The sequence below is a fragment of the Artemia franciscana genome, chromosome 4, assembly GCF_032884065.1.
Source record: "Artemia franciscana chromosome 4, ASM3288406v1, whole genome shotgun sequence".
NCBI lineage: Eukaryota > Metazoa > Arthropoda > Branchiopoda > Anostraca > Artemiidae > Artemia > Artemia franciscana.
In genome coordinates this window covers 11,595,472-11,614,856 of record NC_088866.1, presented here as the reverse complement: position 1 = coordinate 11,614,856, position 19,385 = coordinate 11,595,472, and the positions used below count along the sequence as shown (strand labels likewise).

The 19,385-nt window shown below is 35.0% G+C and overlaps 1 protein-coding gene across 1 annotated transcript in view; it reads left to right on the top strand.

Moving 5' to 3' along the window:
- Positions 1-18,658, top strand: part of LOC136025992 (ribonuclease P/MRP protein subunit POP5-like) — a 46,876-nt gene extending 28,218 nt beyond the window's left edge. The window contains exons 3-4 of the mRNA XM_065702131.1: positions 12,559-12,728; positions 18,462-18,658. Of these exons, the coding sequence (XP_065558203.1) occupies positions 12,559-12,728; positions 18,462-18,581 (290 nt within the window). The 3' untranslated portion in view covers positions 18,582-18,658. The remainder of the gene's footprint in view (positions 1-12,558; positions 12,729-18,461) is intronic.
- The last annotated feature ends 727 nt before the right edge of the window (positions 18,659-19,385 follow it).

Here is a 19,385-nt window from a genome sequence, read left to right as displayed (position 1 = left end):
GGGAAAACAATTTGTATTCAGATCTATACCTCATGACTCTAATGATTGCCCTTGAGCTTTGTTGATGGTGATTGCTAATCGACCATTCCCTGTCCCGGTGTCCCGGTCGTCATTTTTATCCCCCTGTTTCCCCCTTGTCCCCGTTGTAGTTGTGTCCCTGTGTCCCGGTCGTCATTTATATTCCCTGTGTCCCGGTCGTCATTTGTATCCCGGTGTCCCGGTCTGTATATACATTCGTTTTTTAGTTTTGTTTTTCTCCTTTATTTTTTTCCTTTTTTTTTCTTTTTTAGTTTATTTAGATTTTTAGATTTTTTAGTTTTTTTATTAGCTTTTAGTTTTTTTTTCTTTTTAGTTCTTTTGTAGTTTTTACCTTCTTTTTAGTTTTGTTAGTTTTTTTTTACTTATGTCCTGGTCGTCATTTATACTCCCTGTGTCCCGGTGCTTTGTTGATTGCTAATCGAACATTCCTTTTGTCCTGGTCGCTTTCTCTTTGAGTGTCGTCATTTATTTTTTTCTTTTTTAGTTCTTTTAGTTTTTACCCTTTTTAGTTTTTTTTAGTTTTTTAGATGAAAATTTTTTTTAGTTTTTTCCTTTTTTTCTTTTTAGTTTTTTATTGGTTTTTACCTTTATTTTAGCTTATTTTTTAGTTTTTTTTTTATTTTTTATTTATTTTAGTTTTTTACCTTTTTTTAGTTTTTTTAGTTTTTTAGCTTTTTTACTTTTTTTTATTAGTTTTTAGTTTTTTTTTGTAGTTTTTGCCTGTTTTTAGTTTTTTCAGTTTTTTTTTTAGTTTTTTATTGGTTTTTACCTTTATTTTAGCTTATTTTTCAGTTTTTCCTTTTTTTTAGTTTTTTTTAGTTTTTAGTTTTTTTAGTTTTTTACCTTTTTTTAGTTTTTTTAGTTTTTTTAGTTTTTTAGCTTTTTTATTTTTTTTTATTAGTTTTTAGTTTTTTACTAAATATATATATATATATATATATATATATATATATATATATATATATATATATATATATATCTATATTCACAGGTGGGACATAGGGACACAACTACAATGGCGCGTAACTATTATGGCGCGTAACGACTTACGCGCGCGGGGGGGCTTGGGGGGGCGCGAAGCGCCACCCCAACAGCTAGTATAATATATATATATATATATATATATATAAATAAGTTGTTTGTCTGTCTGTCGACTGACGTCATGTTTGTGTGTCGACTGACGTCATGTTTGTCGACTGACGTCATTATAAGGATTGAGCTGTATGTCGTCATGAAGTTGTTTGTCGTCTGACGTCATGTTTGTCGACTAACGAAACTACAGACCGGGACACCGGGACACAAATGACGTGTTATGTCTGTTATAACGTAATAGAGGCAACAATCTTGACAGGGCCTTTTGAGGGTGAGGCTTTTCTTATTCCACGCATTCTCATGATTCCAATGGATCTGCTTTTCAACCTAAAAGATTGCAATTCCCAATTTGATTAGCATATTTAGTTTTCAGTCCAGAACCACTAAATCTATTATGTAAATATCAAAAATATTTATGTTGTCTGAGCAATAATTTTTAGTTTTTATTTCAAAATAGAAAATTACCTGACAATTTTAGAATTATATCTATCTATATATATAAAATAAGTTGTCTGTCTGTGGATCAGGTGATGTCATGTTTCTGTGTCGACTGGCGTCATGAAGTTAGTTGTCGTCATTTTTGCTGTGACGGTGACGTCATTAAAGATATTTAAGACATATATGTTCACGTAGAAATCTATTAATGTTTAAGTTTAAAATGACTGATGAACTTACAATGGCAAAAGCCGATGAAGATGCTCAAAGAGTCTATGCCAAAAAACTTGCTGCTGATAGAGAAAGTCAGAAAAGAAAGCGTGCCGAGGAATCAAAAGAACAGCAAGGAAACAGGCTTGAGGCTAAAGAACGCAAAACCGCGCAGTTAGATGAAGATCCACCTGGACAGCGAGAGTCAAAACATATCAAAACTGAAAATGATAGCGATGATGATTGGGTTTGGGATCTTGACTTGGATAAGGTCATCAATGCCTACCAATATATCCGATGAAGATGCTCAAAGAGTCTATACCAAAAAACTTGCTGCTGATAGAGAAAGTCAGAAAAGAAAGCGTGCCGAGGAATCAAAAGAACAGCAAGGAAACAGGCTTGAGGCTAAAGAACGCAAAACCGCGCAGTTAGATGAAGATCCACCTGGACAGCGAGAGTCAAAACATATCAAAACTGAAATGATAGCGATGATGATTGGGTTTGGGATCTTGACTTGGATAAGGTCATCAATGCCTACCAGATTTTAGTTAAAAAAACAAAGGTTCGGCGATATGTATTTCATAGTGAAACTGAAAAATAAAGAAGAAAAAGAAAACTGAAAAAAGAAAAAATGTAAAAAACTAAAAAATACTAAAAAGAAAAAACACTCAAAGAGAAATTACAGACCGGGACACAAATGACGACCGGGACAGAGGGAATATAAATAACGACCGGGACACTCAAGGAGAAATTACAGACTGGGATACCGGGACACAAATGACGACCGGGACACAGGCAATATAAATGACGACCAGGACACAGGTATTTAAGAATATCGTTCAAAGACAAATTTTTAATTGTAAGAAGACCGTTGAAAGAGAAATTTGTAAAATGACTGAAGAACCTACAATGGCAACACCCGAGGAAGCTGCTCAAAACGAATGTATTCACGCCGAAGTAGCTGAGTTGGTAAAGCGTTATGTTTCAGGTTCTAGGTTTGAGAGGCTCCAGGTTTGAACCTTGGCTTTAACATTAATACAAAAGAAGAAAAAAACTAAAAAAGGTAAAAACTACAAAAAAACTAAAAAGAAAATATATATATATATTTATATATATCATCTTTTCCACAAAAATAATAATTTAGTGCTTCTGCTTAAAAACAGCAATCGAATTGATGCCTCCTGATACGCAACTATCAACAAAGTGGCAATCGTTGTGGTCGGTGATCAGTTCTTACCTCGAGATAATATTCTTTATAGGCGAAACAATCAGTTGACAAGAATTGCTTAAACTCATCGATGCTACGATGCCCTACAATATCCTGACGAATATAAATGACGCCCGGGACACTCAAATAGAAATCACAGACTGGGACACCGGGACACAAATGACGACGGGGACACAGGGAATATTAATGACGACCCGGACACAGGGACACAACTACAACGGGGACGCCGGGGGGCACAGGGGGATATATAAATGACGACGGCAACAAAGGAAATGGTCGATTAGCAATCACCATCAACAAAGCTCAAGGGCAATCAATAGAATCATGAGGTATAGATCTGAATACGGATTGTTTTTCCATGGACCATTATGCGTTGCATGTTCAAGAGTCGGTAAACCTGACAATCTATTTATATGCACAGACGATGGGACAGCAAAGAATGTTGTATATTCGCAAGTTTTACGTAGTTAAAAACATATATATATATATATATATATATATATATATATATATATATATATATATATATATATATATATATATATATATATATATATATATATATATATCTATATTCACAGGTGGGACATAGGGACACAACTTCAATGGCGCGTAACTAATATGGCGCGTAACGACTTACGCGCGCGGGGGGGCTTGGGGGGGGGGGGGCGAAGCGCCCCCACCAACTTGGTGTTGGGGTGGCGCGAAGCGCCACCCCAACAGCTAGTATATATGTATATATATATATATATATATATACTAGCTGTTGGGGTGGCGCTTCGCGCCACCCCAACACCTAGTTGGTGGGGGCGCTTCGCGCCCCCCCCCAAGCCCCCCCGCGCGCGTAAGTCGTTACGCGCCATAATAGTTACGCGCCATTGTAGTTGTGTCCCTATGTCCCACCTGTGAATATAGATAGATATATATATATATGGTTTTAACTACGTAAAACTTGCGAATATACAACATTCTTTGCTGTCCCATTGTCTTTGCATATAAATAGATTGTCAGGTTTACCGACTCTTGAACATGCAACATATAATGGTCCATGGGAAAACAATCTGTATTCAGATCTATACCTCATGATTCTAATGATTGCCCTTGAGCTTTGTTGATGGTGATTGCTAATCGACCATTCCCTGTCCCGGTGTCCCGGTCGTCATTTACATCCCCCTGTTTCCTCCGGTGTCCCCGTTGTAGTTGTGTCCCTGTGTCCCGGTCGTCATTTATATTCCCTGTGTCCCGGTCGTCATTTGTATCCCGGTGTCCCGGTCTGTATATACATTCGTTTTTTAGTTTTGTTTTTCTCCTTTATTTTTTTCCTTTTTTTTTCTTTTTTAGCTTATTTAGATTTTTAGATTTTTTAGTTTTTTTATTAGTTTTTAGTTTTTTTTTCTTTTTAGTTTTTTTGTCCCGGTCGTCATTTATATCCCCCTGTTTCCCCCGGTGTCCCCGTTGTAGTTGTGTCCCTGTGTCCCGGTCGTCATTTATATTCCCTGTGTCCCGGTCGTCATTTGTATCCCGGTGTACCGGTCTGTATATACATTCGTTTTTTAGTTTTGTTTTTCTCCTTTATTTTTTTCCTTTTTTTTTCTTTTTTAGTTTATTTAGATTTTTAGATTTTTTAGTTTTTTTTATTAGTTTTTAGTTTTTTTTTCTTTTTAGTTTTTTTGTAGTTTTTACCTTCTTTTTAGTTTTGTTAATTTTTTTTTTTACTTATGTCCTGGTCGTCATTTATACTCCCTATGTCCCGGTGCTTTGTTGATTGCTAATCGAACATTCCTTTTGTCCTGGTCGCTTTCTCTTTGAGTGTCGTCATTTATTTTTTTCTTTTTTAGTTCTTTTAGTTTTTACCTTTTTTAGTTTTTTTTAGTTTTTTAGATGAAAATTTTTTTTAGTTTTTTCCTTTTTTTCTTTTTAGTTTTTTATTGGTTTTTACCTTTATGTTAGCTTATTTTTCAGTTTTTTCCTTTTTTTATTAGTTTTTAGTTTTTTTGTAGTTTTTGCCTTTTTTTAGTTTTTTCAGTTTTTTTTTAGTTTTTTATTGGTTTTTACCTTTATTTTAGCTTATTTTTCAGTTTTTTCCTTTTTTTTAGTTTTTAGTTTTTTTAGTTTTTTACCTTTTTTTAGTTTTTTTAGTTTTTTTAGTTTTTTAGCTTTTTTATTTTTTTTATTAGTTTTTAGTTTTTTTGTAGTTTTTGCCTTTTTTTTAGTTTTTTTAGTTTTTTAGCTTTTTTATTAGTTTTTAGTTTTTTTTGTAGTTTTTGCCTTTTTTTAGTTTGACAACTTATTTTTATATATATAGATAGTTTTTTTTTTTTTACTTATGTCCTGGTCGTCATTTATACTCCCTGTGTCCCGGTGCTTTGTTGATTGCTAATCGAACATTCCTTTTGTCCTGGTCGCTTTCTCTTTGAGTGTCGTCATTTATTAGTTTTTTCCTTTTTTTCTTTTTAGTTTTTTATTGGTTTTTACCTTTATTTTAGCTTATTTTTCAGTTTTTTCCTTTTTTTTAGTTTTTTTTTATTTTTTATTTTTTTTAGTTTTTTACCTTTTTTTAGTTTTTTTAGTTTTTTTAGTTTTTTAGCTTTTTTACTTTTTTTATTAGTTTTTAGTTTTTTTTTGTAGTTTTTGCCTTTTTTTAGTTTTTTCAGTTTTTTTTTTTAGTTTTTTATTGGTTTTTACCTTTATAGTTTTTTTAGTTTTTTAGCTTTTTTATTTTTTTTATTAGTTTTTAGTTTTTTTTGTAGTTTTTGCCTTTTTTAGTTTTTTCAGTTTTGACGTCACCTGATCCAGTTTTTTCAGGTGACGTCACCTGACACATCCACACATCCACAGACAGACAACTTATTTTTATATATATAGATATATATATATATATATATATATATATATATATATATATATATATATATATATATATATATATATATATATATATATATATATATATATATCACAGGTGGGACACAGGGACACAACTACAATGGCGCGTAACTAATACGGCGTGTAATGACTTACACGCGTGGGGGGGGGGGGTGCGCGAAGTGTCACACCAACAGCTAGTACGATATGTATGTATATACAAACGTTGCCTCGCTTCATTCCGACGATGCTTGGGCATTCTAATGACGTTCAGATTAGAGACCCTTGATTCCCAACATGGGGCACATGCCCTACTGGTGGGGCATGGGAATATATTATTTTGTCAAAAGATAAGCGTGTATAAATATTACATTTACTTTTTGCGTCAGATATGTTTATAACCTATACGATTCTAACGTCATTCATCAACGTTGAACGCAAAAATGCGGTTTTTGTGAAAACTGATCCTATTATAAAACTTTTTATTTTAATTGCAAAAGGCATTAGATGTAGCGATTTCCCTTACAATGAGCCATTAAACAACCCTCTTTGATTTTCCTCTGCCCAGGTAGCCGAGGAGGAAAAACAATGGAAAGAAAGATAAAACGATTAAGTCAATTTAATTTTCTTATTGTTGAATCCAGGAGACGATAAATTTTCCACTTAATGGTTTCGGACAAGATGAATCTAATAGTGTACTTCTTGTTTTGATCAGACTCTATTTCTAGGAGTTATGGGTTATTTAGTTTTTACTATGGGGCGTGATTGTCTCTAACTATATGGCTAGCTACCGCTAGAACTCGGATTACTTAGAATAAACCATCTTAATGTAAGTTATATAATTTTATACCTCCTTATGTTGTAATCATGACGTTACAATCGATGTCATCATAGCTAACTTCACAATATTGCGTTTTTCTATTTAAGTCATAGTTCTAATAAAACTATGACGATATTCATTATCTAGTATATGAAAATGTGAAAAAAATTGAAATTGTGTTTAATTTTACAATGGTTTTGATTTATGAGCAATTGCAAAAATATCCTGTTGTAAGAGCTGAACAGAATTGATATCTTTGAGAAATTACCGAGGCTGAATATTTTTATAAACAAATTAGAAAAAGGGAGGAGCTAATAAAGATTAAACTTTTAAGTTGAAGTAAGTTTTTAATTCTTTCAATAATATGAACATGAAGCCTACAGAAACAAAGACTACAGTTAAAGAACGAGACGAGTGTCTACTACCAAGTATTGTAAAAGAAAGCGATAAGAGTTTAGCTAAAGGGAACAACCAGACTTTTGAAGAAAAGATACGTATGATGAATGAACGTCGTGATATATTCAATAAAAATAATTGGGAACCTAAAGAGATCATCCAACTCGAAAACGCTGCAAATTATCCAAACAGTAGCCTATTAAAAATAGACGTTGACGAGATTGTCGGACTAAGGAAAGCTGTAGATTATCTGCAGAGTATTCTACTCAACAAAGAAGCAAAAATAACAGAGGATGTAATTTTAGAATTGCATAGACGTGTATTAGGAAGGGTAAATCCTGAGGAAAGCGGAGTTTATCGAAGTGTGCAGGTAACTGTTGGAGGTCATAAGCCTCCAGATCCCGAAGAACTGGAGTCTTTAATGACTGAATTTTTTAACTGGCTCAACTCAGATGACGCAAAAAGATTACATCCCATTAGATACGCTGCGATGGCTCATTTTAAGCTGGTGTCTATCCACCCATTTGTTGATGGTAATGGAAGAGTATCCAGGTTACTCATGAACTTAGTATTACTTTTGGAAAGATATCCGATTGTAATAATAAAAAATTCAAAAAAAAGACAATATTTTAAAGCCATAAGAGATGGTGACCTAGGCGATATCAGCCCTTTTATTAGGTTTGTCGCTCAAGAGGTAGAAGAAACCCTAGATTTCTTTCTTTCGGCAATGTCAGACTTATGTTCGTGCAAAAGTGCAAAAGAAACAAAACCTACAGTAGAAGAACAAGACGAGTGTCTGCTACAGAGAATTGCAAAAAAAAGAGATGAGAGTTTAATAGCTCCAGATCAACTTACAGATGACTTATTTAAGAAGATAAGAGAAGTATCAATTGAAAATGAATATCGATATATTTACAATTCAGCGGCCATTGAAGGTAACACCCTTACCTTAGAACAGGTACGTTATGTGCTTGAACATCCTGATATATTCAATAAAACTAATTGCGAGCCTAAAGAGACTAAAGAGTCAAAATTTCTTCGGATACATCGCCACCGTATACTCGCTGAAGTTGAAACTCAGGTTGTTCCAGAGTAATGTACTGTCAGGAGCAATAAGGTAAGAACTGATTACCGACCATAACGATTGCCACTTTGTTGATAGTTGGAGTATTGTATCTACACACATGTTCAGCAGTAGGCGTTTCGTCAGCGGAAATAGAAATTTTATGCGTATTAGTAGGCATCAAGTCGATTACTGTTTTGAACAGACGCAGTAAATTATTAATATTGTGAAAAAGATGTTGCAACTGGAAAACAGTAGTCCTTTCAACGCCGGGAGAAATTCAGCAACGTGCATTCAATTCAGCATTGCTATCATAGATGAAGTACAGTTGCAAAAATTTGTGATGCTCACCTGAGAATGGTAGAGGAGAGATAAATTTGCCCTTTGACTTTGAAAGTGGGCAGAAAACGACCTTGATCTTCAATTTGGGCACCAAACGACGTTATTTGGAAACATGAGTTATATTTTCTGATGTTTGATAAAAAAAAAAAACGATTCGATTCAGTAAGCAAAGTATTCAATGGCTCTGGTGGTGCAGTCGGTTGAGGAAGCTTAAATTTTCCTGAGGTGCAACACATTCAACATTGTTTCGTCATTAACTTTCAATGCCTTGCAATAGGGACAAATTTCAGACATAGTCCCAATTTGAACATCTCGATTCAAGCTATAATAATAATCGGAAGGGCAGTACTTGAATACCAGGCGATTATACATACACGCGTTGCTTTTGTAATACATCGACGCACCTTCTTTTTTTTTATTAGCTCTGTCAGCCGCAATACTGGTTTCGCGTTCCTCTGGTGATTCCTCGACACGTCTTCTTTTTTTACTATCTCTGTCAGCTGCAAGCCTGGTTTCGTTTAGCTCTGGTGGCTCCTCGACACGCCTTCGTTGACGTAAAGCCGCAAGCCTGGTTTCGCGTTGCTCTGGTGATTCCTCGACACGCCTTCTTTTTTTACTATCTCTGTCAGCTGCAAGCCTGATTTCACGTTACTCTGGTGGTTCTTCGACATGCCTTCGTAGACGTAAAGCCGCAAGCCTGGTTTCGCATTTATCTATATATATAGATATAAAAACAAATTCTAGCCCTCAATAACCCAAAAATTTAATAATAAGTTTAAAAACAAATGTCAAGTGAGGAAGAATTGCCGTTTGAAGCTCTGGTGATTCCTCGACACGCCTTCTTTTTTTACTATCTCTGTCAGCTGCAAGCCTGATTTCACGTTACTCTGGTGGTTCTTCGACATGCCTTCGTAGACGTAAAGCCGCAAGCCTGGTTTCGCGTTTATCTATATATATATAGATATAAAAACAAATTCTAGCCCTCAATAACCCAAAAATTTAATAATAAGTTTAAAAACAAATGTCAAGTGAGGAAGAATTGCCGTTTGAAGCTGATTCAGGACTAGTAACTATTATCCTGATTAATCTGATGGTAATACTTTATTGCAAAAAAAGGAATTTACAGAAATTTCGAAAAATAGCCTGAAACTCCTTGAAGATGGTGTCGGATCGAACTGCATTATTGAAATCATCATAACCGAAAACACCATGTAGAAGATTTACAGTCCCCCCCTCTTGAGCAACAAGGATGTGTCATTTTTTTGCATAGGAGGTAGTGACAAAAATGTGTAGCAGATATAAATTTTTTTTTTTAATCGCCAAACATTCAAGGTTCAAGATCAGTTTTTGATCTCGGTGGTACTGTGATTTTCAATTCTATCATAAGTATTATAAGTCTAAGTGATTAAAAATATTTCGAACGTGGTACCTACCGTGGACCACGACCGTTTACATGTTTGTATCATTTATAATACACACACATTGGTGGATCGCTCATAAGAGCGTAGGTCTTGTAAGGTCTCGAGTTCGAACCTCAGGTGTGGCTGTTTCTAAGAAAGTAAGGTTTTATTACAAACTTTTAGTTTTCTAGTAATATTTAGTTATTATAGGCTTTACTATTCCTTCTTAACTTTAATTATATGTAATTAATATTTCATTAGTCTTTGATGGTATAATAGAAAGCATACCAACTTTTTTCATGGAAAACCGGGGTTCGATTCCCTGTTAGGGAGAACTTCCTTATGTATTGAATTTAAAGCATGTCTTTTAAATTTGAAATTTAAAAGAAAACACAGGGTGTAGTTCCTTTGGGTATGAGTTCGCTCTTTGCTATAATCCGATTCTTTTGATCTATCTATTGGTATTAAAATTCTGTTTTTTAGAGTTTCGGTTGCTATTGAACTGGAACGCCTCTTACTTACAGTTCGTTACCACGAACTGTTTGATCCAGTATCGTTTCAAAACTTGACATTTCTTTAGAACTGCTGCTTTCTCATTCTGCTTATATCTGTTTTGGACACTCAATTAGACAACGTCCATTCATCATGCTTGTACATAAAAATGCAGATTCAAAAAAAGTTTATTAATTTAATTAAATTTTTAAATCAAGACAGTCTTTAGAACTTTTAATTTCAGTTCGAATGAGCCCTCTCGTGACATTGTAGGACCACTAGGTCGATACCATCACCACTGGGAAAAAATAAACACGGATCCCTGATCTTTCTTCTGGAAAAAAAAATTCCACATTTTTGCAGATAGGAGCTTGAAACCTCTTGAACAAGGTTGTTGATACGCTGAATCTGATGGTGTACTTTTCATTAAGATTCTATGACATTTAGGTGGTGTTCCCCTTTTTGAAAATAAGGCAAACATTCTTAGGCTCTTAACTTTTGATGGGTGAGATTAAACTTGATGTAATATTTATATTCAAAATCAGGATAAAAATCTTATCCTTTGGATGTGTCTATTGGTATGAAAATGCCATTTTTTAGAGTTTCGGTTACTTTTGAGCCGGGTTGCTTAATGGTAAGTTCGTTACCACGAACTGTTTGATTAAAATGAATTTGTTTTATACTATCTGATCCAAAGATAAGTATGTGTTGCATCCTCATCCGTACAGTACTTCAGTCCGGGAATACCTGTGCTACGTACGCCCGAGACTTGAATACGTCTGTACCGTCTGGGGCCCGTCAGTATTAAGAACCGCCTATTTAATGCGGGAACCGGAGTCAGTCCAAAAACAAGCAACCAGGATCATCCTGAATAATAGAGACATTTCCTACGACGATGCCCTAGCAACCCTTGAACTCCAAAGTTTGGAACTCCGTTTAGGTGACAATATCCTGAGATTTGCCGAAATGCTGCTGTCTAACCCTGCACACCGCAAGTTAAGAAAGGACCCATCCTATTCATCCGACATCCATGGGAAGGGCGTAATGAACCTTAAAAAAATAATAATAATAAAATAGGAGACACAACAGCGCTACCAATGCAAAAAAGTGATTTTCATTGTTGTTCAAGGTGGGGGACTGTGATTCCCCTGTAGCCTACATTGTTTTCAGTCATGCTGATTCCAATGGTGCTTTTTTCATTTCGAGTGGATTCAGGCTTTTTTCGAAATCACCATAAATTTCTTTTCATTTCAAACTTTTACTTTTAAAATGAACAGAAGTAAGAGTTAACATTCCTGAGCCAGTGTAAAATGGCAATTGTTTCTCATTAGCCATGTTTTTTTTTCCAAATCGTATTTTAAACTTTTGGTTATTATGGGCTGTCGTTCGCTCCTTACTAGATTTCAATTACTACTGCAACCATGATGTTACAAGTATTAGTAGGTAGAGTTTATCTTAGCCATTAGGGGATGGGGGTCCAAGTCTAATCTGATAAGGCACAGATTCTGTGCTTCAAAATAAAGGTGCCATAAAAATATCTAGAGTATTTTATTCAGCCACGTAATCAATCTGAAAACCAACGATCCATGGATACAAAATATTGTACAGGGCTGTCACACACGTTATCTAGAGAAGAATTTTCTGAATACAAAAAAAAATGCAGAAAGAAGTAATTTTGGTCATGGTTTTGCGTACATTCGGCTTATCTCCAAAGTTGTTAGTCTAGGACAAGAGTTGTTAGTCAGGCTCATAAGCTTGAGCTAGGGGTCAGAGTTTCTATAACACTTCATGAAGCTGAAGAGCTTGAGTTAGGTTAAGGGTTTAGAAGAGTTTCTTTTTAGGTTAAGTCTACTAAAAAACGGCTTAACTGCTCCTAAAATGCGGTTTAAGGTTTTGTCATATCCCTCGAACAGTATAGCGTATTGAAATCGATCAGGAATTGATTTTCGTCACTGAGAGAAAATGAGGACCTTTCTCTTTCACAGAGGGTAGTTTTTATTTACTTTCAGTGATTAAAATCAATGGTAATTGATTGTAACAAGCTATATTGAACGAGGGGTTACTATGGTTTTTTCTTCTTCTTTGTAATCTTCTGAATAAGTTAGTGTTTTCAATAGAATATTTTTCTTTAATTTTTATGCATTGAGTTTAGCTTTGTTCAGTTTTTTCTTTGCAGTTTCATATTGTAATGATAAAACAGGGATTGCTTTGGTGAGAGCAAGGCATGGGCCTCATAAAATAGTTATGTCAACTGTTCCTCTCGTGACGAAAGTTGGTGACAAAAAAGCAAGTTTAAGGACGCTATACACTGGGGCTACTTTACTCAAATGCAAGCAGTTTATAATGGTTTGTTTCTTAATACATTTGATCATCCCTCGTAATATTGTTGATTATGTTCTGATGCCATATGGAGGATTAAGAAATGCGGCTCTTTTGGCCGAAAAAGGTTCATGGCCAGCAATTGCTAATAAATATTACCCATAATTTAGAGAGCTCTTTATTGAAATTATTGGTAAAATAAATTGGGGAATTTGAAATAAAGAAACAATGGAAGAGGTGGCGGAGTGGGTTTAATCTTATCTTGGTAATAAGAGACCCGGAGATCGAACCTTGCTGTAGCAAGACACTGCAGGACCGACAGACGGACTTTGTGAAGAAGCGTCGTTAACCCGATTACTACTTAATTCTTAAGATTTAGACCGTTTGAGAAGCTGAAAGGCAATTAATTTGCTTTGAGGCTTGCAGGTTGGAACTGTGAATTGATGATGAAGCAAATGATGAAGAATTTAATCATTCCGTTAGGTTTCTTCTAACAATAAAAATTTTCTTCTTGAGCTAAACGAAGCATCATGAGCCATAGCTGTCCAGAGTAAAAAAAAACAAAAAACTATTATCGAGTCATCCATGGATGTATCAAAAGATACAATAGATCAGTTACCTAAGTTGATTCCTAATATTTAGATTTTTTTATTGACACCAAAAGTCATTGTTATGGGAAAATTTGCATAATTTTATAAATATGGGGAAACGCTCGTAAAAAGACTTTATATTTTGATAAAAATGACGCCATGACATCGAAAATCTAATATTGAATTTTTAAGCTCATACCTACAAAAATATAAGATGAAATATATTTTGGCCACATCGTGCTAATGAGGGAGAACTCTTAAGATACCCAGTCAGCTTGCAACTATCAGAAAAAAAGTTATCTTTTATCCAGTGGAGGAAGGATTTCAACCCTAAGAGTACATTCTAGGTCCCCATCTTCAACCTTTCATGATATGTCCTTCAGGTAACCACGGAAGGGAATTTAACCCCTAAACTAAAGTAATGTATTTTGACTAAGTGTGTAATATGGGTGCTTGTACAAAGGAATGGGGTTGACATGTCTTCTTTTATTGCAAAAACTTGTTTTAACAAAGAACCTAAGCTTTTAAGTACCGAAGTAGTTTGATAAAGAGGTTAACTGAAGCCTAAACAGTAAAGCAAATAAACCCAAATGAGCTTTTTTCTCGAGGCACAAAAACTAAACAGTTTCATAAAGGGTGTGCTAAGGAAGTAGCGTCAATTTCACGAAAATTATGGGTATGGACAAAAAAGTTTTTCTAAGAGGTCATGGGGTTCAGGGGTTCATCTTTTAGTTTTTCAATGAAAATACTGAAAGAGCCATTTTTCAAATGTAAATACTCGAAAATGGTATTTCTCAGAGATTAGACTTAGTGCAAAAAAATCTTGAGTGGGCGAAACATTAGAGAGAGAGAGGGGGGGGGTATTTTTTACTTTTCTGATAAAAATACCAAAACAGCCTTTTTATATGCAAAAATATCAGAAAAGTATTTTTCAAAATATAGGATAGAATAAAAAACCTTGAGGGGACAAAAGAAATCACAACGCTCTGATAATAAAAGGGCTTATTTGTTAGGATTTACTTTAAGAAATTAAAATTTCACTTCAAATGTTCTGAAAGGCAATAGGTTAATAAAACAACTTACTTTAATTTTCGGCAGTCCAAAGTCTTTCAGGAAAATACTAGTCTAGTTTCCGTCTAAAGAGTGGGGTTTGAGGAAATGGCATTCCCCTCATATATTGCATAATTTACACTCTCCCAAGCATAGTGCTTTTCAATAACATTTTGTAGGAGACCGAGACACTTTATCTTTAATGAACCCAATGGTGGATCTAGTTGTAGAACCATAATCAATGCCTAGATGCCGTAAACGATCCGACCCATTAATAACAGTACCTTCAATATCTAACGTATAGAAAAATTGTGCTTTTTAGGCCTATTTAAAACACAAAACCCTGTTTTAGATACACTTACAGCAAGGCCAATAAACTTATAAAATTCAACAATCGTAGTTAGATTATCCCGTATACTACAAACAGAAAAGTCAAGCAGCAGTAAGTCATCAGCATATGACAAATATATGATATCAAGTCCATCAAGATTGGGAGTTTACTTTAGCTCTCTATTGGCTGTATCGGTAGCAAAGGAAGACGTTTCCAGAGCGAGGCTTGTTACAGTCTTTTCACAGTTGATACCAAAATGTATTATGTTGCTTTGCACTCTTAATATAAGGGATGTTCCATCCAGGTTTTCTGGTTCCGAACTTCACCTCGGTAGGCACAGGACTATTTTGGCAAATTTCAAAACGGGAATGAGTTCCCTTGTGTGGATTTTCAGCGTAATGTGTGGATTTCCTGTCTTTAATTGCATTTGTGCTAGGAGACAGAAAGGAACTCGTTAAGTACTGCGTGTTAACGGTCTTTATTTGTCTTCTTCCATTCACTGTTGACAGCAACGTCAGCTTGACTGCAACATACAAGCCATATTAGGGATTCTGCAAACACAGCTAGAACGCCATTAGGGCGACCGCCTGAAGAATTACACTTACATTTTGTTAGTGGTAGATTAACGTTCTCCTCATCTAAGAGGTATTCCTGCTAGCGTACCATAAAGAATGGTCCGGTTTCTCAGAACCGGATCCAATCATAAATCGAGGGGTCAAAAATTTTATGGGAATACACAGATAATATCCTTGAATGTAAAGTCATGAATGGGTACTAGAGGCATTTTTATTGCACTTAGTTTTATACACAGGAGACTTGAGTACGGTATATGCAGGGTGGTTACCCTTACATCGCCCACAACGAACGTCTTTAAAGGAGCAGGATTCCTTGGTATTTAGGTGATTTCCAGCGCACTTAAGAGCATTTCTCAGATGATAAGTAATTTTTGGCCTGATGACTAAACTCCTGGCACTTATATCATCGTCTTGGCGGTATAACGAATGGAACAACTTTCAAATGGATATATCAATGGTGACACCTGACTTGACAGCCTCCTTGAGCTCCTGGTTTTCTTTGAAATTTGATTTGAAAGATAGACTATCACCAAGTCTGTAAGCATAATGTTATTATGAAAGTTTTGTCAACTGTTAAAAGTGAAAAAATAGGCAAAATATAAATTAAATAAGTTGATATCCAATGCAATAACGGGCTATTTATGTAAACTTCATGCGTGAAATTACCTCTGTAAACGTGAAATTCTCATTTATCGAATACCTCATTTTATCATACGATAGGGTCGATTATAAGAGTAATTAGGGAGTGTTTGATTTTATTCCGGGAATTTCATGCCCAGGTTGGTAGAAATAAGGATAAATAGTATCCTTGTCAAGTTAAATTGGCGTAGGAAAAGAAAATGCAATTGTTCCTAGAATGCTGCAATTTTGTAGGTACTACGATCTAATTACAATCAACATGGTATTTGGTCATAAAATGGTCCATAAGTTAAAGTGGTGCTCAAATTATTTTATTGTACATCGAAGACTGGTAGAATCTATACGAGACACTGGGTATGTAGGAGTGTTGTTATTGATGTTAAAAATAGAATTAAACTGAAGCTGAAATTTAGGAAGAGTAACTATTTTGTGGGAAGTTATAATGCTGGTTGACTCCAGGATGAGAATTTAAAAGGAACAGTGGAATATGGAACCAGGGAATTTAAAATTTGACAGTGTAGCTGATGGTTTAGCTAATTTAGGGAAAATAGCTTGCAAGATAGCAGCTCCCTTAGGGAGGAAAGTTAGAAACGCTGTTACAAATATTAGCAAAATCGCTTTAAGCTTGGTAGAAAGAGAAGGGGCTTAATAAGAATTTTGTGAGTGATAAAATCATTCGTCAATAAGAGAAAGCCAGGAAGTTTAAGGTGCGAAATGAAGGCCATGGATAAACTTGGAAAAGGACCCATAATAGTAAAATATTGTGTCGATATATTTAGAAGTTGAGAAGGGGTTGTCAGTCTCGACTTATCACAGTCAAAGATAGGCACGGAGCCTCAGATAGTGATAAGGTAAGTGTTGAAGAGAAACGATCTGAATGTTTCAAGAATGTTTTAAACCACGATGACTTTGTAGGAAATGATATAAAAAAGAATGAAATTGTATTTGGACGATTTGGGGGTAAAGGAAAATTTATTTTGTTAAGAGAAGTTATAGACAGAACAAAAGGGTTAAGGAAAATAGTAAGGTCACGGTTGCTGATACTGTGGTAAATGGGTATTTGAATATGGTGGTTGCGAAGTTAGAGATACTGAAGATCGTGAATATGATTCTTGAAAAGACGGATGTACCGAATGATTTTAGGAAAACTCTAATTAAGCCTCTTTATAAAAAAGGTGAAAAGAGTGAGTGTGATAATTATACAAGCATTAATTTGGTTTCTTTGGGAAGAAAATTACTTAGCATACTTATTATATTAAGAGATGCTGTTGATGCAATTTCAAGAGAATAAAAGTATGGTTTCAGGAAGGGGAGAGGATGCGTCGACATAATTTTCAGTCCTAGATTAACAATAACTGAGAAGTGTTTTAGTTATCGAGCCACTTTAGTCCTCGGTTGTATAGATTATAAACAAGCATTTGACCTAGTCAATAGAAGAGCTTTAGTGAAGGTCCCATACTTGTATGGTAAAAATAGGTAAGTACATGAAAGTGATTAGTTCTATGTAATAGAATGTTCCTCTCTGTTATGGTTGGAAGTGAGGGTACTAGCTGGTTTGGTGTTGAAACAGAATTGTATGTTATCGCCGTTTTTACGGATCATTTTGATAAATTTCGTCCAAAGGAGCATAGAAAAGGCCATGAGAGAGCATGGAATCAAATGGGAAGGTAAAATTCTCCTAGATTTAGATTATGCAGGTGATTTGATGTTACTGCATAAAAATACTAGTAAAATAAATAAATTTTCGGAAGTTTTGATATTTCAGGATGCAAGAATTGGTTTAAAGATTATTCTTAAGAAGAATAAGTTGTTTAGACTAGGGTTAAATGAAGATGAAGAGCTGATGTTGGATAATGATAAGATCGATCAAATGGATAGCTGCACTTACCTAAGTAGTATAATAAGTAAAGATGGTGAACACAATGAAGATTTAAAAAGTAGAATACTCAAGGTCTGGGGTCTTTTTTTAATAGTTGGCAAAAATTTGGAAGAATAGGAAAACAATTTTGAGATCCAAGATAAGAGTATTGGAAGCTACGGTAGCGACAGTAGACAAGTATGGCTGTGAAATGTGGGCGTTAAACGAAGGCAGAGGAAAATTTGTTAAATTTTTTCCAGAGGAAGTATTTACAGGAAGGAAGTAGAGGAACAGAGGAAATATTAATAACACTGTCTAACCCTACGTCAGACAATAAGCTGTACAAAAAAAAATGTGGTTATGTCTCACATTTTATGGTTTTAATAAAAGAAACCCTGAGATGGCTACGAGACGTTTCATGGATGAAGGATGACAGATTGTTCTTTTCTTCCATCGATCTGGGGCCAGACGAAAACCAGTTCGTCTCCGAATGGAGTGGAAAAGGTCACGAGGAAGGATTTAAAGGAAATGGGTACTTCATAGGAGGGGGTAAAAACTGAAACTTCGAAGAGATTGGGGTGGAGGAGGAGCATGCGCACCTTTATCGGTTTTAGGCGGCTTGAGTCTGTAGTGAATTTTTAGTAGTAGTAGTATTGTTTGTTTCTATTTTCTTTTTATTTCATTGTTCTTCTTCTTTGTACAATATTTTTTTTTCAGAAATACCAGAAACAGCAGTTGGTGAATGCCTTGAAAGATGCTAGAAATCAACAACAAAGACAATGTTTAGAAGAAACCTACCTGAAAATTTCTTTTGTAGAGAAAAAAGACTTTGCCTAAGGCAGATACATATACATTTTATTACTTGATTGCGTTTATTATCATAAATAAATAAATACTCTTTGTTGCCACAATAACACATAGCTAACAGCGGACAGAGCACGAAAGAACAGTAAACTCACAAAATGAAATAAATATGAAAATGAATTATCAAAATGTTACACAGCATTCCATGAATTTGATCGTTGTAGTGCTTCACAAAGTACAGAATATACCGATCAATACGGTATCACGGTATACGGTATCAATAGATACCGTTTTGATGCCTTTCGGGGTAAAACATCAAGGAATTGGCATAAGGAAGGGAGAAATTATCGACGTGTTTTTGGTCAACTGGTTTGTGCTTCTCGAAAATCCAGTAAAATTTTGCGATGAGAATCAGAATTTAGGCTTTTTTTCCAAAACGCATATATTCAGCCTTTTCGGTTAGGATAGCAATTAGTTCAGGGTGCCCAATGAGACAGGTATGTTCAGATTGCGATCGAATAAACGTATAGTATTGACTGAAATTAAGGAATAATAGAAATTAAGATGTTAAAGCGAGTGAGGAATGCAAATGTTTTTAGGCAGAGTGAAGCTTTTGGGACGATGATTGTATGAAGGAAACGCTTTCCAGATTCCTTTCGAAAATTGCTCCTGGGATTTTATTTCATCCTCAATTGTTAGGCCTATGTCTTCTTGCGACGTAATTTTGGTTTTTAAGAAAATTATTCGTGGAATATAGTTCTTGGCTTCGATTTTCGCAAGCATTACTTCTTCAAGGTTACGATTTAGGTGGGAAAATGTGAGTAAAGGGCTAATTTC